Below are 24,088 nucleotides of genomic sequence, written 5' to 3'. Positions count from 1 at the left end.
TGTTTTTGTACAATTACACACATTTATTAAAATCACTGGATGCAGAAATGGCTCAACAATTAAAATTTAACACAATGCAAAACGTTTTTATAAACATTTCTGTAGCCAAAGCTACTCCCTGAATATATGACATTAAAATGTATCAATAACAATATTATAGAAGGTTAAACATAAAAAACTGCAGACTCAGCTCACTGAGTGGTGAGGCAGCTGAAAAGTTAAGACCAGCTGTCCTGCACTGGAAATAAATGCTGGCTCACTCATCAGTATACAGGAATGATGGCCCACTGAAGGTGACTTCATACACTGGTAATTCTCTACATTTCAACTAAAACTAAAAATGAATTAAAAGATCCAAACAATAAGAGCTGAACTCTTGTCTTTCATCAACTGTCCACAGTTAATATCAGCACTGTGTGATAAAACTCTTAAATTCTTTAATGAAATATTTATACTTACAGTAACAAAAATGAAAAATACAAAAGAAAGAACAGACTATTCAGTCTTTTTAACATGAAGGTTTAGAATTTAAAATGTCCAACAAAAAATATAGATACAGTTGATATAGTAGTTGTTCCCTATTGATTCCCTATTTACAGATTCATACATATTTTAAAAAGAGAAAGGGGTGTATAAATCAGAACAAAAACAACTGTGTCAAATATATACAGTCTATGGTCAAATACAATATCAAAACCCCCAAATCTGCAAAGTTATTGCGACATCATAGAAAAAGCATGAAATATATATATATCATGAAGTTATGCTGTTGAGTCAGTGTAAAAGTTCTGATCTATGGCTTGTAGAGATCAAGTCTCTTAACATGGATAAAGGAGATCAGCTATCTGGCATCTTGCACTGAAATCTTGTCTGCATCTGTCACTGCGTTGCGAAGCCTGTAGTGTTCCAGGAGCTTTTTCCAAGCTTTACTGCAGTTGAGCAACTCTTGGTTCCCTTTGAGAGGACAGACACGTTTGAGTTATGAAGCTACACAGGAACAGCAATCAGAATACAGTAACTCTTAAATACTACTTGATGTACATTTTATGTATTATTATAACTACATAGTAAGTTTTATGTATGGAGATATCTGTTCCCCAGATCCCTCAGCCTACTAACATGATATGAAATAGCAAAAAATAGCCAAGCCAAAGTGTCAGCAGAGGTCAGATAAGTAAATGCATTATTTTATCTCTTCAAGTCATTTGATCACTCAAGCCTTGAGCATAGGCAGAAAAAAAGAGATGAGCTACAGTATCTCACCAATGATGCACAATCCCTCCTTGGCTCTGGTGATTCCAACATTGATCTGGTTAGGATCGCCCACAAATCCCAGATTTTTGGACAGCCAGGCTCTGTCTGGTTCACTCTCAATTTTTTCACTTGGCACAGAGCACACAGTCGATAAGATGACGTAACGCCATTCACTTCCTAGAAGACAAAATGCTCATGATGAGCCATCACTATACAAGGGTTTTCTCTGGTTTCTTCTGTGCTGCACTGGAATCCCAGATGAATCATGGGATTGACATTTATATGTCATGAAAAAATATGACTACATCAGCAGGGGCAACAGGCGGGCACATTTTCTTAAATACTTCCATTTTGTCAGACTTACTCAACTACATTTTGAAGTGAAATATTGTACTTTTTATTTAATTACATTTTTATTTTATAATTTTATAATCAAAATGTGAGATCTGGTTATAAAATATGAAACACTGCTAATTTCAACTATGCAGCAGTGCAGGGAGTAGTTAGACTCAGCACCACTGGGACAAACATGAAAATACTAGTTACATGTTAACATTTAATCATTTGAAAGGAACAATTCTTCATAATGAGTAGTTTTACTCTGGATACTTTTCCATCGTATTTACTTTCAGTGCAGGATCTGTTGTTCAGAGGTAGAAGAAAGGTACACTGTCACCTTGGCTTTTTGTGATTGTGGTAATTGTGATTTGATCCATTTTCTTCTTCTTCAGCTCATCTCTGATTTCTGATACTTGGGCATTATAGGGCGACAGGATCACAATACTTTTCTGTTCGATTTTGGCTTTCTTCACCAGCATTTCAGCTATCTCAATCTGCAAAAGAACCAAATCATTACTATTAGCTTAATGACTCTATGGTAACTTTTACCCCTATATTTTATTATTACTGTTTAAAATCAATAAAGAAAAGCAAGGGTGCCTAATACTGTACCACTTTGTCTCTCTCTTTCGGGTTTGCTTTAGAGTTCTCGTTGCCCTTGGCTGTGTTCACAACCAGACTGATGGTCTCTCCTTGGATGTGCCCAAAAACGATTGGCATCGTTCTGTTGTCAACACGCAGGACACTGTTTGGCTGCTCCACACCAGTTTTCAGCTCTCCATTGTAATATTCATTTGATGGGAACTCGCATATGTCCTCATGCTATGAAGGCACATCATTTATAATTACAATTTAAAACACTAAACAAAGACATATAGTCATAAAATATTGCCACAGTACATATACACATTAATATATAGAATACGCTGTATGAGATACACACTATACGCTATATGTGTTAACATAGTGTATATTTCATGTTCTCACCATTCTGTACTGTGTGTCCAGCATCACCGCCCTCTTCTTGTGGATTGTATAGTAGCGTTCAAACAGAGACTTGGCCATCCCCAGCTTCCTTACACGCTCATTCTTCACAATGGGTCGTAACTGTTTGTGGTCACCAATCAAAACAATCTGAAAATGATATTGTAAGACATCTGAGTGAAATTAAGTGTGATCTATATGCATTGTACAGGAATATACAAACACAACAATGAAAGCTAATAATCTGCATATAATTATAACAAAAAAGCATCCTCTTCATCTTAGCAAAAAATGCAGAAGGATGCAGGATGAAATACTTCTAATGGAACTGTATTCTGGTGATGATTACAACAAATGCATTTACTAAAAAAACATTGTTCATTTATATATATATTGTCACAACTACCATATTTTTACACCAGTCTTACGGGATTCTGCAAATTTTAACTCATTCTGCAGAAATGGACTCATTCTGCTTTAAAAATGTAATTTCAGACTTCAGGCAGTATTTTTACGAATCAGGGCTCAGAGAAAGCAATATTTTGCATCATTAGCATACAGACACATTAAAAAAAGTGTTCCTAGAGAGCAGGAGCATGATACTGATCATTAAATGAAAAACACACCTTTTCTGGATTGTTGCAGACTAATGGAATCAGGGCCTGGGGTTCAGTGGCCATTGCACATTCATCAATGAGGATCTGACGTGCACTGACTGTCTTAGTCAAGCTTGGAGTGGAAGACTGTGTACATGTGCACAGTATGATGTCATGCCGCTCAAGTTCATATGTCCGAGCATCTCTGAGAAGATTTTTGTATCTAGGAGGAAAAACAATCCATACAGTTAGGGTTGCAAATAAATTTCTTCAATTCAAACTGATCTGGTCTGGTCTTTTTGCCTTCTTATTTTTTTCTATTCTTACTTTTTCCTTTCTTCTATTATTTTTATTCATGGGATGTTTGGTATGAAACATACAAAAACATGTCTTGTAATGGTAGATTAACATGGACAAGCTCATTCTTAGAACCCTTTTAGAACCTGGATCCTTATTCTGTCATAGAATAATGATCAAAAGGACATTAGAAAAAACTCATACGTTCACTTTGACTAAAAGTGCCCTGAGATTTTTAACATTTAGTCTGAGATTTCAGTTCTTACAACAAAGTCTTACACTTTTCATAAATGAAATCAGGTGTATTTCTGAAGCCACATTGGAGTTGATGCTTTCCAGATTAAGGATTTTATTGTGAAGAATTAACAGGTAATGAAAACTGAATTAGCAGAGCTTTGTTAGCGGTGCTAAAAACCAGTTGACACAATAACATATGAAGATATTTGGAGCTCTTTGTTGAGCGATCAGTTAGAAATAATGCAGGGAGGAATAGTACAAGCAGAAACAACCACAGTGATGATGATGTTTGATGAAGAGCTACAGGCGACCAGCACACCTCCAACAGGTAAACTACTTATTTTACTTTGCCTGCTCTGTAATGGAAAAACACTCACAGCATGCCAGCTCGACTCAAGTCATAGCTCAGCATGACTACCCCCCAAAAAATGGGAAAATGTCATAATGTTAGCAGAGTGGAGCAGTGAACTGGTGCACTGAAAAAAGAAAAAACATTGGAAACCGAGTGTTCAGAGCAGTGTGAAGCCGCTGCTTTTTGCTCACGAGAGGCTCTTTTGTACAGAGATCCTGCATTACTAGCTGTAAAGAAGATCCATCATTAGCCATATTTGCTTTTTTACACTGAATCAAACAAAGCCGGCATAATACCGCACCCATGTGTGCTTTTACATAGCATACCAGTGTTCGAGATTCAGAGGCATGAAATTTAAACAGCATCAGCTTCCTGTCCGGCCATGCCGGCTGTCCCTTTTACATAGACGTTAATCTGGCTCTGTGACTACCTCTGTAGCCAGCTTATTGGTGGAGCAACTCTGCCAACCCCCCACTCTGTGTCCATACCTTTTATACAGAATAGTGGGGCGGAATAAAGGTGCAGCATTCCCACCTTGAACAGGCTGTGTAAAAGTGGCTTGGGATTACTTCTACATACATTTACCTCATTATTTGACACTTAAGCAACTTTAGTGTGAACATCCGACATTGTTACATTATACATATCACTGAAAATAAAGAAAAGCATAATAGGTCCCTTTTAAAATCTTAGCTAAGCTGTAATGATCAAAAGATTTGCATAGCTAAAAAAGATTAATTAATTTAAAATGTAGATCAATAATAATAATAACTTTATTTATATAGCACTTTTCAAAACACAGTAACAAAGTTCTTTACAATTAAAACAGAATGTCATTCCAAAGTCTAGGAGCCCTGACTGCAAAGGCTCTATCCCCTTAGCAAATCAAATCTGTCTGGACCTTGGAACAACAAGAAGCAATGCATCCCATGATTTCAGGGAGCAGGAAGGAGATCTGATAAATAGCTTGGGGTGAGGCTTCTCAGGGTTTTGTAAGTAATCAATAAAATCTTAAAATCTATTCTAAAAGCAACAGGTAGCCAGTGAAGGGAACCCAGGATTGGTGAAATGTGATCAAGTTTCCTAGACTGAGTTAAAATCCTAGCAGCAGAGTTTTGGATGAGCTGGAGGTGTGAGAGGGATTTTTTGCTGATGTGAGAGAGCAGTAAGTTACAACATACGGTATTCATTTTACTTTTCTACGGGTTTCATCAGCTACCTGACTTGTGAGTGTGGGTATGAATGCTTGTATACGTTTCCATAGTTTACTGACATTTATTTATATGTTGATGCCCTGTGCATAATATTGCCTTATTTAATTGTCCCAGGTCTTTGCTGCCATTAACAAATGGTAATGATTATTGCTCCGGTTGATACTAACAAAACACTTCCTGATTATCTTTCACAATTAACATGTTTTAGTGTGAAGGTGGTGGTAGGCCTTTATTGTGAACCAACCAGAGTAAATGATGACAATGCAGCAAGGTCAGCTAATGAAAGCTTGACTCATTACACAGTAAAGCTAATCCAACAAATAGATTTTGACATTTTCCAACAACCCTTGACAAGAAGAAGGTTTTAAACATTGCATAGATAAAATAGACTGATATTAGATCTTTGACAAAGCGTGATGATGAAGAGCATGTCATAAAATGAGGACTGTCAATAACTTATTTTTCTATTAGAGAAGAGAAAAAAAACCCTCCACCACAAAATGAAGAAAAGGATGGATCCATGCACAGGTCAAATGGTTAGATAGGAAAGAAGCTTCATACAGTTTGGGCCAAACTTTAAAGGTACCATGTGGAGTTTTTTTTAACACTATTCCAATGATCTACAGGTGGCTGTAGATCATTGCTTATAGTAAACAGGGATGTATGAGGGGGGACCAAAAAATTCCTGGAAGCCACGGAAGCACAAGAGTAGGGTGTCAGATTTCCCACTAGGTAGCCTAGGCCTATGAATTTGGACTGAAAGGGAGAAGATTTGCCACTGTGGAAGAAATCCAAGAAGAAATGCAGGAGGCTCCTGACATGGTGACAAAAGATGACAAAAGGAAATATTTCCAGTAATGGGAGAAGTGCTGGGACAAGTATATTGCCTCTCAAGGGGAATACTTTGAAGGGGATAAGAAAGGTACTACTAAAAGATTTAAATTACAGAATTTTTGCGTCCCCCTTGCAAACAATGCAGAATTTATAGTGTTTTTAAAATTGGCTTTGCAAAGTTTCATGAGAAAGGAAATGCATTCGACATGTTTGTTAGACCTCAAGGATACACACAGAGTAACACTCACCAAAAAACTCACCAACAACTTTTGATTATTTCCAATAATGTGTGCATTTGAACTTACTTTTTCACCTCTTCAGAAGTCAGCTGTTCTCCTTTTTTCTCAAGGGCAAGTTGAATGCGCGTGTCAAAATCTCTTATTTGACCTGAATGAGGGTTTTGTTCCTGTCGCATGAGGTGATGAAGAGTGATACTCCTAAAAACCATGTAAAATATGCCAGTGTAAATGAATAATAAAGCACATTTAAAAACTGAGTGTCATTAACTGGTGTGATTACAATACCGAAGCTCTGGTTTGGCGCGTTCTTGGCGGGATGTCCTACAGGAAAACTGAAGGATGTAGTCCGGATAAGGGTAATCAAGCATCTCCACTTGTTGGCTGTAGACTCTGAGGGGCCTCAGGCTGTCCCCAAACCTCAACAGGTACTCTGTATTACAACAGCAAAAGACACACACGTACACCAGGAGCCAATTATCTATGGGTGCAATGAGGACCAATCACTTCCTTTTTATTGCCACTTATTTGCATACATTCTTACTCACACACGCACGCACACACACACACACACACACACACACACACACACACACACACACACACAACATGGATTCATCAAAGACACAAAGTAACTTGCCTGCAACAACATCAACAGACTTGTTAGATGGTCCACAGTAGAGAATAACTTGTTTCTTGTTCTCCTTTGGGTCATCAAATTTCCTTTGGTTCTTAGAGTTCAGCTCAAAGAAACGGTACACTATGTACACACCTACTACTGTCTTCCCAGTTCCTAAGAGACAAGTGGGGAAAAAGGCTTAAGCCATTGCAGAAAACATGAAGCATCAAGGTGAATACCATTTGTAGCTCTTACCAGGTGGTCCCTGTATAACTGTGAATGTATCATGTAGAGCTTTGTTCACAGCCTTATGCTGACTCTGATTGAGATTTGGCAGTCTGAATGGTAGCTCCTTCCTTGTGTTGTAGAAGTTTGTCTTTACTGCAAAGACAAAATGAGAGAGGTTTTGAGTGACTTGACAATTTATAATATAATTTATAATTTATTTTGCTCCAAGCAAAATAAATTTAAAAAAAAAAGTGCAATGTATTGTCTGTGTTTTGTATTGTAAGTGAGACACATGGATACAAATAGTTAAAATCTAGGCAACTATTTGCCGACTAATGGACATACCTTCTTTTGGAATGTGTTGTCCAAGTGCAATACTCTTGACAAGATCACATGCAGACAGAATGCGGACCACAGCATTTTCTTTCCGTCTGCAAAAAATAATGAAACTTTAATGAAACAGTTTAATTCAAAAATGAAAAATACATGTTCTATGCTGTCAGACTTAATAAAATACTTAATAATTAATAATTTAATGAAATCAAACTGTAAGCAGTGTTACATTGATTAGGTAAAGGTGAGCTACACTGGAACCTACATGTCAGGGAGGAGCTTTGGGATTATTTCAACTGTGAAACGTTTGTCTTTCTGAAACACACAGTCAGGAATGGTCTCCATCGGTAGGTGACTGACATAGAACTTCACTGTAGTTCCATCATTTGAAGAAGAAGAAGAAGAAGGAGATCTGAAGTTTTTAGATTGTTCTATTTTGTTCGTGACAGCATGCGCCACCCATGTGAACTCTCTTGGGTCCACTAGCGCAGAATGTTCCAGAGTTGAAGTCAACTTCAAACCTCTTTTCCGAATGCACAGTAAGCACTTTGAAAGGTTGCATTCAATCGCCCATTCATTGATCCATGCAAGGGGTAAGAAGAAGCTTCCTGTTAGTGTGCCTTCCTGCTCCTGGATGAAGTTTACCACCAGGTTCTCAATAATTATGCTGTCACTTTCGTCTACTGCAGCTGCAGCAGATTCCATCTCACACAATGGTTTCCAGATCCGGACATACTCCTCGGTGTCACTATAATGAGTCCTTGATGGATCATCTGCACATCTGGAGAAGCATGTGATAGGGCTGTGGACATGTTCCACACAAACTTCAAACTTGGGCTTAATGTGCACCAACTGAACAGCAGGCATGGGATAACCTCTTTTAACCTCTGATGTCATTTGGATCTGAAGGGTGTCCCCCAGCTGCAACTGAAGCTCAAAGTCAACATGGTGATCTTCCTCAGAGGTATATGTGTGAGTTTCGGCTTGAGGCACCTGAGAAGATTCTGGCTGAGTCTTCTCTTTTTCCAGTTGCTTTGTATTAGCGTTGTTTATGAATGACTTTGCATGATCCCATTTTTCATCAGCAATTGCATCAACCAGGGCTTTCCATATTGTCAGTGGAAGCTCAACACAGGGGGTACAGTCTGGCAGCATTTTCAACTCATGGTGGATTTGCATGGTGTCAGTTGCATAGATCCGCCTTTTCCATTTAAGAGTGATGCAGTGATTTGCTTCATCGAAAGATGGTTGGTCATCCAACTGTAAATCTTTGTACATAACTGATAAACTCTCTGCAAATATGTTCTTGTTGAAAGGAAATGACACTGCAAAACCCTCTCTGTTAGGATCTGCACTAACAACAAATGCTAGCTTTGTAGCACTTTGTTTTATCATGCTCACTGCATAGGAGATTTTCTCAGCCTTCTGTTCATACTCCTTGGCATTCTTGACGTTGTGCTCAGATTGATTGCACAGAGACATAATCTCTGTTCGAGTGTACTGGACATCCGTGTTACATATGATGGAGTGCAAAAGTCTTTGCAAGACAATGTCCATGTACCGCCGTATCGGTGAGGATGCTTGTGTGTAATACTTAACATTAAGAGAATAGTGCCCAACTTCTGCCTCGGGGGAGGAGTTGGAATGGATGACGCTCCAGGAAGCTTTACTAAGGCACTTTCTGAACTGATTTATGACTGGCTGGAGCAGTGGGTGGATGTCATCTGCTGCAACGAGATCCACCATTTGGTCTATATCATCTGTTCTGGCAGCTGACTGGATATCTTTCCACACTTCTGAGAGTACACGGAAGTTTCCACAGTTTGGGACTTGTTCATCATGGGGAACTTGGTGCCGAATATGTAGAGACAGTGGTATGAATTCTCCACATTTCTGCTTGAAATCTTTAACTCTTTCGGGATCTGGTTTTGCCTGACAGCGAAGGGGTGTGTAATTCATTGTTTTTTCTGAACTCATCAAAGTCTCAGATGCATGTTTGTTGAATAACACACTTAGCTCTTCAATCATCAGATGGGCTTTGCGCTTCCCTGGCAATCGATGATCATCAGGTTGAGCATAAGCCCAGTCCACAAGTCTACACTTCCTTTGAGCTTTTGCCAAACAATAAGCCACAGAGACACAATCTTCTACTGTATCAAATTTAGGTCTCTGTCCATATCTTTCAGAGATAATGCCCTCTGCCTCTTCATAAGACATCTGCTTATTAGACTTGATCAGTGACAGCTGGAATTCAGGCTTTCCAATGACTTCATGTGTTTGCTTGTTTACTTTGAACATTAATGAAACCACCCTGCGATCTTGACCTGCCAGAAGACTAAAGCGTCCAGTGCTTAAGTCTTTGGGGAACATATGAATGGGTTCTTCCCGACTGCGGTAATATGTAGCACCCCGTTGTTTTGCATCCTCATCTAATTTATCTCCTGGACTCACAAAGCTTGCCACATCTGCAATATGGACTCCCAACTCATACTGGTCTCCAATATCCCTGACACTAATGGCATCATCCAAGTCTGTTGCTTCTTCTGGATCCACAGTGAAAGTGATTACCTCACGTATGTCCTGTCTGTGTGTCCTGTCTTTTTCTGCCAAGGAGAAATTCTTGTCTGAGTGACATGGAGTGGGTGCAACTTTGAATTCTTCATTCAGTACCCTTAGTCCATCAACCAAAGATCTTCCAATTGGAAGAATACCTGTCACGTTCCCCAATGGAAATAAACAATTTTCTTTCCAGCCAATCACCTGCACCATAAATACATTGTTCTGTTTGAGTTTTTCATTGAGACGTTCAGATTTGGCAATCGTCCACTGTCCATCAATTTGCTCCCATATTGGAATGAAGTTACGTTTTTTCTTGCTGATCAGTATGCACACTTTTGGTGCAGTTTTTGTAATGGGCATCATCAATCTTTTTACAAATGTGTCAGAATTCTGTCTTGGTTTGCTGTAATCTTCATCCTCAAGCAGGCACACTAATACACGGGCTGATTCAGCTTTCTTGGTGATGTTGACCACTCTTGCTGTTTGTAAAACCACCTCATCTCCAGAGAAGGCCTTACCTAGGTTTTCCCTTCCCTTTAGGCTTACATGTCTAGTGGGGCTATTATATGGTATGACATAACCTCTGTTATATGACTCCCTGACCAACTTTCCTTGCTGGTACATCTCTGGATGTTTTTTACATAACTCCAAAACATCTGTGTCATCATCAGTGATGTTGTATGATGAGCTTGACTTGTGGTGACTGAAGCCTTGAAATTCACAGCAGTCTTTGTCTGAACTACATTCTGTTCTCAGCTGTTCATATTCATCTTTTAATTCTTGAAGAATTGAATCACTGAGAGTGCTGCTCTCATCCACATGTTCAGGCTTTTGAAACCTTGCAGTTTCCATAACATCTTTTTCAAAGAAATCTTTGGTGAAATGCTGTGGTGCAACACCGCTGTTGTTGATGCAATGTTCTATGTAGCTCTTCCAGATTCCTGAGCATTTCCCAAAGCAACAGAGGGCAGCAGCATCTCCAATCACAACCACCTGGGACTGAGCCCTAGTCATCACAGTGTTTAACACACGGGCATCATTGAACAGCTCCAGGCCAGGCAGGTGAGAAGTTCTTAGGCTGTCACGTGTTTGCACAGCTGTCATTATGACTGCCCTGAACTGTCTGCCTGTTGACACACGAATAGAAGTTTTATTATATAAAATGACAATAAGATACATGAAAGGTGATATTAATGTATACAGACAGGTATCCTTTATGTCTAACATAATGGAATAATCATACTGGAGTTCTTAAAGCTAAATTAAAATTACCTTGCACATTTGAAACATTTTCGACATGGACTTTCACATGGCTTTTTTTCGCAAGCGCTGTCCGAATTCGTCGAACCTATGAACCATAATAAACAATTAAGATAATTAAACTATTAGCCTACAACTCTGACCATATCTGACAGTGTGTGCCAACACATACATATAGAAATTTTCCCTGTATCACTGATGTAAGTCATTTGTTTTAATTTACCTGACATCCCTCTGATAGAACACAGATTGAGCCTTGGTTGGTTCCCCATGTGGATGGCCAGTGTTTGAGAATCTCTTTTACTGCTTCAACCACTGTGGCAACCTCTTCTTTGTTATACCAAGACATAGACACAGTGTCCAAGAGACACTCTCCCCGAACATGGTGGAACTTTAGGGCATGGCCATAGGCAGGAGCTGGAATATTTCCAGCAGCTTTGATAACATCATTTTTACCAACATAGAAATGAGTGGATACAAACTCCACAATTTCTTTGGTTGAGCGGTAGTTTTCACTGAAAATGATTCTACTTTTTTGGGCAGCATCACACTTTTGGTCTTGATAGTAGTGGAACAAGCGATTAAGGAGTGTGTAGTTTGAACGGTGATGATCATCCACTGAGAAAAGCTTTGGCCCCATTTGCATATGATCTCCTGCTAAAACAACTCTCGTGTTTGGCCCAGCCAGACTTAGGGGAATCAAGGCTTCACATTCTAGCATCTGAGAGGCTTCATCGATTAGAATGTGGGTGAAGTAGCCCTCTGGGAGTTTCAGGTCATGAAAATGTCTTGCCATTGTTGTGGTGGTTATGACTATTTTGTGGCAATCTAGAATAGCTTTTGTCGGTGGTAGAAACTGTCTGTCTTCCGAAAGAAAGCAGTATTTCAAAGTGATCTCATCTGTGGCAAACAAAGCACTTTTTTGGTTTGCCTTTATTCGAATTGGCCTCATCCCATCATTTTTCTTGTCAATGAATGGATGGAAGTGATCTCTGACATACAGATCTGCAGAACTGAAAGGGAACAAAAATAACAAAGACAAAACTACAGTCATGTCGCTATATTAAAACTTCTTTACAGCAGAACAGTTTAGAGCGTATTAAGAGAGTTGAACATAGATTAGCAATTTCAAATTAACACATGAATTTAAAAATTTACTTGGGGATTATATGCCCACATAAATCAATCAATCAATATTTCAATACATTTTCAATAGTATGTATTACCTGTTTGTGTGGGTGCAAATTAGCACTTTGTTGTGAGGCTGCTTACAAAGCTGTCTGGCTGCTGTAGCAAGGGTGAATGTTTTCCCAGTTCCAAATGGTCCATAAATTAGGAGTGGTGCCACACAGTTTTGACCACTGGAATTCCCAGTGATAAAGTCAACTGCTGACTGTTGTTTTACATTCAACTTCTCATGGTGGATGTCATTCACAGGAACACCACAGTTTTTAAGGTCTGGTAGCACTCTTTTTGTATCATGAAGGAGGTCTACAGCCTTGTGCATGGTGCAGAAGCTGTAGCGGTCCAGCTGAAACTGCACTTCCATTTGATACGATTCATTGCTTTTGAGCATAAGATCAGAGCAACATTTTTTAGACAGTTGCAAATACATTTTGTTCTCACTTGTTTTGTCTTGCAGGATGTTGGCTTCATAGACCTTGGAATTTCGACCACTTGAAGATAAAGGGGCTATCAGGCCAGACTTGATGCTTCGTTTCAGTACCCGTCCCTCAGGGGTGTCCGGGGTGAGATTACAGGGAATCGAGATGGAACAGAACAGTTCTCCTCGAGGAGCACTTATCATGCCACACTGTGTACTGTCCAGCTTATCCGATGTTTTAATTTCTCCACAAACATTTAGTCTAAAGTAAATAAGAAAAAAACATAGTCATTGTTTTGCAAATATGTGCAAATTCCAAACATCATAAAAGGAAAGGGACACAGATACAGAACAGTATATTACCTTGAAACAACCTGGTCCTCTGCCCGTTCCTCTTGGTAAAGGAAGTGGTGCATACTTTCTTTGTAGTTCTCATGATTCAGAGGTGTTTGGCTGTTATAGGAGGATTTAAACAGAAAGTTAATCTGAGGAGGCTTGTACTCCTTACACAGCTCCTCCTGTTCTTCTGTCCTGGTAGAACATGGGATGATAACCCTGTTCCCGCGATGCCAACGCTCAACACTTTGAAAGACAGCTCTAGGGTTCATAGAAGGCTGTTCGGTGTCATCCAATGATGGCTGGCCCACTCTTACTCTGAGTTTTTTCAAGAGCACTGGTCTCATGTTAAAATCTAGCACTAACCACTGTTCATACAGGCCTGGATTGATACATGTGAAAGACACAGTTATGTCATAGGTCATGTCTTCATTCAAAAAGTGTTCACCCGGGGAGTGGCTGCAGGGCGCTAAACTGATGTCATCAAGTGTAAATGATGCTCCTGGTTCTTGCTTCAACAGCGCCACGTGCACAAGCTGTCTCTGTACATACACAAAAGAGGTAATTAAGCATACAATGACAAGGACATTAATGATAAAATTATTTGAAGATTGAAGATTATGTGAACATCAAGCTGACACAGAAGAGTAACAAAGCACAGTAGCTACGCTAAGGCTTAAAGGTGGCATTTAACTCCTGCCAGCCCATTGCAGGTCAACTGTTCGACATATAATGCTGTTGGTATCAAGTGGCAACAACCCCAGCTTGAAATTGAAGGCAATGCAGAAGGACCTTAAAATTCAGTACCACTCATGGTCACTAGATGCTGGCCCCAGAAAATTGTTAAGAAGATTTGAAGACTTATAGCAGCTTTGATGTCTGTCTTGTAGGCGTTGATTGACAGCTGTGATTGGCAGTTGGCTCATCTGCTGCTCTCCCCGGCTCCAGGACTTGCACTGAGTCAGACTATGGTCGCAATATTTCACTAAGTTTAATGTTACTTAATAACAATACCTGCCTTGTTAGTTAGCTAATGTTAGTCCAAGCGTGCAACACTCAGTGTTCCAACGCCGCACTCCTTATTTGGAAGGTCCTGGCTCCAAACGGAAAAGATGGTGCTGACCATGAGCAGCAACTCTGGGTTTCAAACCTTTGCTTGCGAGTCAGCTGGATTGGCAAGAACATGATTTCATGTGAGAATCCATCCTGTCAGGCTTCAAGTTATGTGCTTGTGTCCGAACCACCGGTGGTACGGAAAAATCCGCATCCTAAGAGGATTCTCGCGTGGTCTTGCAAATCCAGCAGCCTCGTAAGGTAAGACAGTGATAGACAGATGGTTCATTTAATCACCTGCCAAGTTTTTTTTTTAAAGTGCCTGCCCTTTCCTCCTCGAGGAGAACAGTTTCCAAGGATGACTTCTCAGATGGTTCTGTGTAACAAACCGTCTGGCACGTCAGGTTATTTCAAACCAGCTCCAATGCAAACCAATGGGTGATGTTACACCGCGCTACATCCAACTTTATATACAGTCTATGGTTGGTATCTGTAATGCTCTTTGCCTTTCTACCCCAGTCAAACTGTATATAACTGTATTATCTGTTTACTCATTACTTGGCTGATACCTGTTACCTTGGTATATTATGTGTCTTGCTTGCCATCCTGCCTCAGATCATTTGGATCAGTTTGCTGTTCTTATTGCCTGCCTGCTGATGACTGTAAACCTGTTTATTCCGTACTCAGTCAACTGCCTTTAAACATACCAGCTGTGTCTTTAGACTCAGAAAGCAATTTGGTTAGTATCGTCCAAATCCTGGCTTGCTAAATTGCTCCCAGGACTGCCAAACATTTTGTCCAAGTCAGCTCTGTGTTCGGTGCCTCTTGGGCAGGTTATTCCTGTCAGCCAAGCGCCTTCCAATTCCTCCTTTGTGTCTTCCAGTGCCTCTGAGGTGTATACCACTTCTTTGGAGCCTCCTAACTCCTCTCTGGTGCAGCCAAAAAGCTTTAGTTAACTTGCACCTCCATCTGCTAGTTCTCTGCTTACATTAGCTAGCTATACATTCTGGCTGGTATAATCATATTACTGCTCGTGTTTCTTTCCCTTATTTTGGATTTATTTTCAGGGATGTCGCCATGTTCTGAGCATTACTTTGGTGAGTACAGTGTTATTCTAACTGATAGAACTGATGACTGGAGCAACAGAAATAAAACCCAAGTGGTAAGTGTCAGGGGGACAGATTTTTGTTTGCTGTCACACAATTCTGGGGACAAGTGGCTCAATTATCACTTGTTTACTGAAAATGTGTGTGGAATGGCACATGTACAAAAACACAGGTAGCACTGTAGTGTCTGTATGAAGTTAGATATTCAGCAGACTCCTTCTTTGCTTTGTGTTGAGGGTTAGCTTCTTTTACAGGGGCACAGGTCTTCTCTAAAAGATCCTGTGACTGGCATCCCCATTAGATCACACAGCTAGAATCTGGCTGACTATACTGTATGACATAGAACACGCCATAACAGTTTATGACATTTCACACATTTTTACTGTCTGGCATTTGACATAACTAATGTCCATGCCTTATTACAACAATACAATTTAAAAATCTTACCTCTGTTTCAACTTGGAAGTTCCATTGCAATGTTGCATTGATCTGTTCACACTCCACAGTTAAATCTTTATCACAAGAGATGCTGACATCATCCACCTGTTCTGACATCTGTTGAAAATATGAAACAGTGAATTAAAATACTTTGAATGGTTAGGAACCAAGTGGGTATTTCCAGGTTTGAAAAGTGAAGCCAATGCGGAAGTGCCTTAAACCTGCATTCTTTCTAATTGCCAGCAGGGTGCGACTCCACTGTTTCCAAAAAGAAGTATGACGTCTATGAGAAAATGGCCCTACTTCTCACTTGATTTATTACCTCGGTAAACAGTTTCCTAATGAGTTTATGGTCTCAATGTCTAGTTCCAAGTCTTCTTCAATACAGCATGATGTTCATTTTGTAAATTATGGTCCCATTTGATTTAAATTTGCAAATAAATCAGGGTATGCTTTACACCTGAGACACACAGCCTGCGTGAGCAGCGTGTGTGCGTGGCGGAACCTCTTGCTTTTCATTTCGCTGCCTATGTTAACAGGTTAGAGCAGCGACACAGCTGTCTGAGATGCGTGTCTCACACAAGGCTGTTGCATCGCATCATCTAGAGATTCGAGGTCTCGTCTATTTTCTCTGCGTGATGCGTGCAGTTCTCAGCAGAAAGAGACAGGGAAAACGATCTGTTGACAGTCATATGACAACATACCAGTAACATCACACCTTTCACTATAGTTTCAATCTCTATAACTGCAGAATATGTCACAGACATGAAGTGTCACCACTGCAGGTCTGCCTGTGCGGTGCACGGCGGGGCAGGGAGCCTCTCTGGTGGGGAACTCCAGTACGGAGAGTTGGTGACACACAGAGCTTCTTTTCTCGACTCCTGTCTCTTTCTGTGATATTAGTTTAAACCGGGGCTTCTGCCTGTTGTTTCACTTGCTTCCAGGTGGAGATTTGGTGTTGTTATTTTCCTTATTTGTTGTCAGTTTCCCTCCTTACAGTTTGGAGGTTTGTTTGTAGGAGTGTTTTTGACTAGTTTGGGGAACTTGGTGTCGTCTGGAGGGATTTTCTTCATTTGGAGTGGTGACAGCAGGGTTTAACTGGTGAAATGATTAATAGAATTAATAAAAAAAGAAACATGTCCCTTTTCAGGAGTGTATGTGGCAGACAGAAGTAGCCCCATACAAACCCCGACATGCCCATCAGAAAGAAAGCCGCTTTTACCTCACATATTGTTTATTTATTTTTAACAATTGAGCAAATGCTTCTTAATCGTTTTCTGACTAAACTTAATATAAATAAAATTTATAATTAAATGATATGAAACATGCTATTATTGATGGCCATTATCAGCAGCAATGCTGTCTGTGTGGATGCTGCGAACGTGTGAGATGCAGCAGTTCAGCAAAGCACATGCACTGCTGAGGTTCACACAGGCTGTCTGTCCCAGGCGTCAGGGACAGACAGCCTGATGCTCATTAGGTAATGTAAACATAGCTCAGATAACCCCAGATTCACAGAGTATAGACATAGCTGTAGACATAACTATTTCAGTGCGTTTTCAGTTCATAAAAACATTTTGGTCACCTAAAATAGTCTTGTTCAGCATTTGGTTGTACTAAGAGACCATCTCAGGAGTCATACGTTCAATTTTTCTGAAATTTTCATTTTGTTTTAATGGTTTTACGCCCATTTTTCGCTAGCGAGAATTAGCATTTACATGATCACAGTTAACCATAGACTGTAAATATAATGTGTTCACCAAGCCAGCAGCTATCGTTAGGGTCAGCTCCACCCTCTCATCCAAATATGGTCACTTCTCATTACTTCAGGCTCCAAAAATCCAAGATGGCGATGGTCAAAATGCCAAACTAGAGGCTTCAAAACGCAAGTCCACAAACCAATAGGTGACGTCACAGTGGCTATGTCCATTATTTTTATTCAGTCTATGTTAGGAACTGAAGAGTAAATTAATCAAACTGTCAATAATTATATTAGTAATAGTAATCCTTTAAATAACATTGTATTTGGTCAACTAACCAACTGTCTTTGTTACATGATAGAGGTTATAAAGTAGGCAATAATTATTTTAAACAGCTGCTCTTGTTATTTTTCCATTTTATCTATTGTGTTTTGTCTGATGTGCGAATGTACTACAGGATGTATGCACTGTCCTGTTTCTGTGTGTCGTTTCAGGGCTGACAACACCTCTTTAAGTGGATGATTAAGTTTGCTATGACCTTTAGAAAGACTGAGAGGATGTGTATGCGATGAAGCCTGGATTCAAAGACTCTTTGAGAACATGGTGTGCCCCTCATTTGATTGAACCACCCTGACAGCCTGCCAAATAAACAATATTCAACAGAATTAGAAAATGAAAAAACAAAAGATTTGAGCCTCGTACTCACAATGTACACTTCATTGCTGCTGTTTTTGTATTCTTCCAAAAGTCTTTCATTATAGCTCATGTAACCTTGGGCTTCAATGTTACGTCTGATCTCCTCTTCTTCTTTAGCACGCATCATCCACTCTTGCAGTTCTTCCACAGAATGAGCTTTTGGACAATTGTTGCCATACTCACATGTTTGTGGTCTAAGATGAAATGGCAATTTCAGTACAAAACAAACATTGGAACAATAAAAACACTTAAAAGACATCAAAATGCTTTTCTGAAGATTTATACTCATTTAGAATTATACTACTAATTTTTTGCTATTTTTGGAGGTGTTCCTGGAGGTCTCCACATACTCCTAAACCACATACACAAAACTTAGGTAAAATTACTATGTAGTGTGAAAGTGGGACACAACATTGCTCTTTAAAGGATAAGTCTGACAAAGGTTTATTTTTTTAACAGCAAATCACACAAAAAGACCAAAGCAATGATCCCATTAACAAATATTCTGTGTGTATCCAAAGTCTGATATCTGATATTTCTCTGTGCCATAAAGCTCCCTCTGCCAGAATTACTCCCTAGAGCACCAAATGTGTATGAATCTGCCACCGAACATAGAAAAATATGTCTTGAACAGGAAGTTGGGCTTGGAGCACAGGCAGACTGGAAAGGTCAAAAAGTAATGTTAGATGAGCTAACGCATTATTATTGTTGGCCTTTTCATGGGATTTGTTAACAATAACAAAAATATAGAATATCACCAGCCTCCTTAAAACAGGATAAAACAGAGAAAGAGGGAGAGCCCCATAAAAGTATATGCAATTTTGATAATGGAAGGTATTTTTAGTAAAGCAACTGGATAAAGCTCTTGGTTTTTTAGGATTACGCCCCATAATAGGACAAAATGTCCATAGCCATTATAAAAAACCTGCATGAATCTACAGCATGGCAGTAAAACATGTAAGGGTGACTAGTGTTGTTTACCTGTCACACAGCCAAAACTCAGCTCGGCGGTTGTGTGGAGGCTGTCGTCCTTTCCACTTGGTGGTGGTGTCATCAGAGAGTAACTGGGCATGCTCCAAAGAGGAGCAGTGCTTGAAGAAGCTCTCTGGGGAGGACAGGGCCAAGAGGCAGACTTTGCAGTACATGGTGACCTGTCTGGGCTGTGTCTGCTCCCGCTGGTTCAACTGAAGGAGATGAGGCCGGACGGTGAGTCCGCTCTGTTCCGCTTTCCACACAGCCATCTCCACCTCGCTCTGGGCAGATGAACAGTGGCCGGCCTGATGCCAGCAGGGCTTGCCTTCCCTGACATGACTGCAGTACTTAAACTGACAGTTTTTGGGAAGTGGGCGCACCTGATTGTAGATGTGCTTTCTGCTATTCTCTGATAGGTGATAAACTAAGACTGGGTTCCAGGTGTGTGCTTCATCTGCTGAGCAAGTGGCGTTCCACCTTTTGGTTGTTAATTTTTGTGGACGATCATGAAAGCAGTCTTTACAGAGCTCAATGAATTCCCCTGAAAACTCTTGGAGTATGCTTTCAGCTGCACTTTCTGGTGTTTCCAAAATATGCTCAGACTCAGTTACAAGTCTGATTAACTCATCTTTATCTATTTTTTTTTCTCTAATATAGTTCCATACAGTGGCCTCTTCACAGCTTCTGGCATAAGTGCATTTTTCTCCGTGTTGTGTACATCCAGAACCCTCAACATAGAAGTTACACACTTTGTAAAGGACATTTAGACCAAAGTTTCCACATGTAGGCCGCTGAGAGACAGGCCTCCATTGGTTAGAGGCTTTGGCTTTGACTAAAAGCTGATTTCTACTGCACTTGTGACTAACTGACTTAACTGTGTATGTTATTTCATTCTCCTTAAAAGAGCACAGATCACACACAGCCTTCAAATCTAAATCCAAAATGTCACCCAGAGGTTCAGATGTGTTACACTGATCATATCCTCTCTCAGACTGAGCTAAAAGATTACAGAGAAGAGTGTGGTCTAATCCCTGACGCTTTTCAAAGTTCCACACTGCTGCTTCCTCATCACTTCTGGCAAAGGTGCAGCGGTTTTTGTGCTGTGTGCAACCAGAGCCCTCCACATAGAACCAACATCCCATATACTGACTAGGGTTTGGAAATGCGGGCCGTCTAGAAACAGGCCTCCATTTGCTGCCACCTTTTGCCCTGCAGAGCAGGATATTGCGTGCACACTGGTGCTGGACTGATTTTAAGGAATATGTAATTTCTTTCTCCCTGACAGAGCATTTAGCGCATACAAGTTTGAGGTCATGTGTTGATAAAAGAAGAGCCAGTTTGGACCCAATGGCTGACATTGTGATACATGCATAATGCTAAAGTCAGCACTTGAATGCAGGAAAACGTATGGTCCTGCAGATAGTAGCAATATAGGCTCAAAGCTTCAGTAGTTTTTGGTATGTTTTCTGGTTACAGTCAAACATAGACTCAGATGAAGCATAAACAAAGGAATCTCTGACAATGCTAATTTGGATTAACTTGTCATTATCTATGAAAAACTGAAGGCCAAAATCTGAGAAATGTCCAGAATGTGTCTAAAAGAGAAAACAGCAGAGAAAAAAGTATAATAAGAATTGTGCTCAAGAATGCTATTTAATTCAGAAAATCACAGAGGGTCATTTTTTAGGTAAATAATTATTTATCCGCAGAAAAGCAGTATGACATCACCATTCAGGGTATAGACCGCCAGGAATGACACAAAGTGTACTTGTTGCTAAGGTCATATGGTGCTTCAGACATGTGACCTTGCACAGGGTTCCTGCAGGGTTGACCAAGAATTTAAGACTTTTAGGACCTATTTAATACCACATAAAATGCAACTTTCACGATCATACCGGTCAATGTATGAAGGTATGATGGAAAACCAGCAAGGACAATATGACCTAAAATTATTCATGATTGTATCACAATTTCAGTACTTTCCGGCAGTAAAACTGACCCTTGATGAGCTTCCTAATGACAGTGTTTGCTGCAGGTCTGGTGGTGCTGAGTGAAATGCCACTTAAAACAGCCTCCTGCAGCACAATCCACTGTCGAATCAATCCCACTGTTACACAGTTAATACAATGCTTTTAAAGACCTCCAGATACTCTGTTACAATTGTTTTTGCTTTGAAAATTACCTAGACATGTTTACTTTTAGATGTTTTTCATGTCCATTGAGGTTAATAGAGAGGAAGCCTTTTGTTTTTAGTAACTACAGATTAAAAGAACTCCACACTGGGCCCCAATCAAGTGTTTTTGATTATGTGACTCACTCAGTTTTCACAGAGAAGTCAAATAGAACCTCGAATTCCAAGGTCACAAAATGTTGTTATTTTAAAGTAAGTCCGATGATATGAACAATCATAAAATGCCACATCAGAGTTAATCCTAGAAATCCTAAATGACTACAGAATATATTTGAAGCAAATCGGGACTGTCTGCTCCCTGGAGCTTGCATCTTAAGTCCATTAGATGGCGCAGTTGTGCATTTTTTAAATACAATAGCAGGTTGCAGCACAGACACTCAGAATGAAGTCAGTGGAACAAATGGCTCAAAATACCAGGGTGTGATATTAGAGCAAGGTTTTAAACTAGTTTTTACTATTGTAAAATACACGCCCTACAATTCAGCAACAATCAAGACAACAATAAAAAAAAATTAAACAACTGATTGTTGCTTGTTAAAAAAAAAAATCTACACCCATGTCCATAACTGTCCATCAAGTTTAGTAGACCTATTAGGGCAAGTACATGTACCAGTATCTACTACTTATACCACAACAACTACTAATGATAACAATACATTTGATATTATTAATATGAGTATTATTATTGCATTAATACTTATAAATAAATTAATAATAATTACCGTCAAAGTGTTTGAGCGGCTCAGCAGTAGCTCCAAAACATTCAGATATGCGGATGTTTACAGAGGCTTTAATATCGCGGATAACTGAGGTCCTGCTAACGTGAGACTTGGCTGATCAACAACAGTGTGAACGTGCAGCATCATGTGGACTCACGGCTCTGAGGTTTCGGAGTGAAGGCAGACAGAACCCCTCCCTGCACCGGAGCACAGCTGGAGTCTCTCGGCTATCACGAACCTTTATGATGAGTCGCGCCCTCGTATGATTACCAGAAGAGCTGGTTTAACCTAAGTTTCGTTTCTCATATTTCGCGTCAGCATCGGATTAAAGTGATAGGCATGCGCTCTCCACCTACCCCCCCCCCCACCCACCCCCTTGTGTCTTACACACATCCATGGTAAGAATGATAGGACTTCCTCTTTTTAACAATAGCTTCATTGTGATGCTGCATGCTCCTGCACAGCCAAAACAGTCCCTCCACTAAAAACCTTTTCCTGTAGCTGGCATACGAACACTGAAAGAGGTTCTCTTCTTTGCAATCATTCCTCCTGTTCATAAACACATAAACACCTAAAAGCATAAGTAAACACATAAAACACGTCAACAACAGTAGCTAAAAAAACCACTTAAAGCGACTGTGCTGAGGTGTAAGTTGGTGTTCAGTCGCAGTCATTATGTGCAAAAATATTTAAAAGTTGATGTGAAGCTTATATGAGGCTTCAGCAGCCTGAGTCAGTCATATCAAGTGGACTTACATTGTAAGTGCATTATGAATGATTACAGCAAGAAAAAACAATTCCAGTGTTCATTTGGGCTCCTGACCGTTGTTTTAAGACAGACTTGAAAGACTGTGAACCTGTCCTTTAAGACCAAGATTGCAAGATTGTGGTGGAATGCATTTACTCAAGTACTGTACTTAAGTACAATTTGAGGTGCCTATAGGCTACTTCACTTGAATATTTCCATTTTATGCTACTTTACACTTCTACTCCACTACATTTTGGAGGCAAACATTGTACTTTTTACTCCACTACTTGTATCTGACAACTTTATTTACTATACTTAGCAGATTAGTAAAACAATATAATCAATTCTGATGTAGCCTTTTTTTATGGATTAATCCACCTGGCAGTATGTAAAGTAGTTCAAATTAGCTCTACCACTACCAGCTGCGACACTAGTGATGCTTGTGCATCAATAATTATAATCCAGTGGTAAAATATATATCAATCTGAAATAAGTACTTTTACTTTTGGTAGGCTACTTAAGTTGCTGGTACTTACATACTTTTCCTTTTAGTAACAGAGTATTTCTACACTGTGGTATTGCTACTATTACTTAATTAAAAGATTTGAATATTTCTTTCACCACTGATATTATGGTAGTGACCTGTGTTAGTCTGACATATTTTGTTTTGAATATTTTACTCTGTAAGCCTCATTTAACTTCAATGAAGTGTTAGAACAAGCAGATCCAGAATAAACTTCATCATACAGTACAGGAAATTTCATTCAATGCGCACAATCAGGAGACTGTCACTGCAATTATTAGTGAGCATTTAACCAGAAAAGCTAAGAAACACCTGTTCTACTGAACTTGACGGAATAAATAAATGAATTTGAAATATATATATATATATATATATATATATATATATATATATATTTAGCTATATCTTTATATATCTATACATAGTAGAAGATGATCTTCAAAACAAAATCCCACCTAGGGTCCCAAAAACACTTAGGACAGCCCTAGCAATGTGGTCATGACAAACTGCTGCTATGCACTACAGGTAAGAAAAGGCAGAGAAATCCTGGCTCACTCACAGTAAACACATGTGGAAAGAAATCAGCTTTATCAGAATAATAATTTTCAGGTGTACCTTTTTTCTAAAACAGTTGTTTTGTGTTCATAGAATATTATTGCTC

General features: G+C 39.6%; 1 protein-coding gene across 3 annotated transcripts; it reads right to left on the bottom strand.

Annotated features, from left to right (window-relative positions):
- On the bottom strand, positions 1-22,466 carry helz2a (helicase with zinc finger 2a). Of its 3 annotated transcripts, none has more exons than XM_042405612.1 (20): positions 22,160-22,466; positions 19,256-20,841; positions 18,285-18,468; positions 15,888-15,995; positions 13,309-13,823; positions 12,569-13,207; positions 11,566-12,355; positions 11,355-11,430; positions 7,789-11,209; positions 7,536-7,621; positions 7,218-7,343; positions 6,984-7,136; positions 6,632-6,776; positions 6,413-6,544; positions 3,204-3,396; positions 2,581-2,727; positions 2,206-2,415; positions 1,931-2,087; positions 1,264-1,431; positions 1-954 (listed from the first exon to the last, which is right to left on the bottom strand). In XM_042405612.1, the coding sequence occupies exons 2-20, from the start codon at positions 20,602-20,604 to the stop codon at positions 842-844; spliced, it is 8,712 nt and encodes a 2,903-aa protein (XP_042261546.1). In that variant the 5' UTR covers positions 20,605-20,841; positions 22,160-22,466; the 3' UTR covers positions 1-841. The 3 variants fall into 3 exon arrangements, with proteins under 3 accessions (XP_042261546.1, XP_042261549.1, XP_042261550.1); XM_042405615.1 differs by having other exon boundaries at positions 22,314-22,466; XM_042405616.1 differs by lacking the exons at positions 15,888-15,995; positions 18,285-18,468; positions 19,256-20,841; positions 22,160-22,466 and having other exon boundaries at positions 13,309-13,398; positions 13,730-13,811.
- Between the last annotated feature and the right edge of the window lie 1,622 nt (positions 22,467-24,088).

Source organism: Thunnus maccoyii, chromosome 3 (assembly GCF_910596095.1).
Source record: "Thunnus maccoyii chromosome 3, fThuMac1.1, whole genome shotgun sequence".
In the NCBI taxonomy this organism is placed as follows: domain Eukaryota; kingdom Metazoa; phylum Chordata; class Actinopteri; order Scombriformes; family Scombridae; genus Thunnus; species Thunnus maccoyii.
The sequence above is the reverse complement of the archived record's forward strand: the minus strand, read 5'-3'. Positions and strand labels throughout refer to the sequence as shown.

Bases quoted from the DNA above. Each gene is read 5' to 3' on its own strand.
- helz2a (XM_042405612.1), bottom strand. From the start codon at position 20,604: ATGTCAGCCATTGGGTCCAAACTGGCTCTTCTTTTATCAACACATGAC. The intron at 13,208-13,308 runs GTAATATACTGT...TATTTACTTTAG, and splicing joins GAGGACCAGGTTGTTTCAAG to ACTAAATGTTTGTGGAGAAA. The intron at 1,432-1,930 runs GTGACAGTGTAC...TTTGTCTTCTAG, and splicing joins CACAATCACAAAAAGCCAAG to GAAGTGAATGGCGTTACGTC.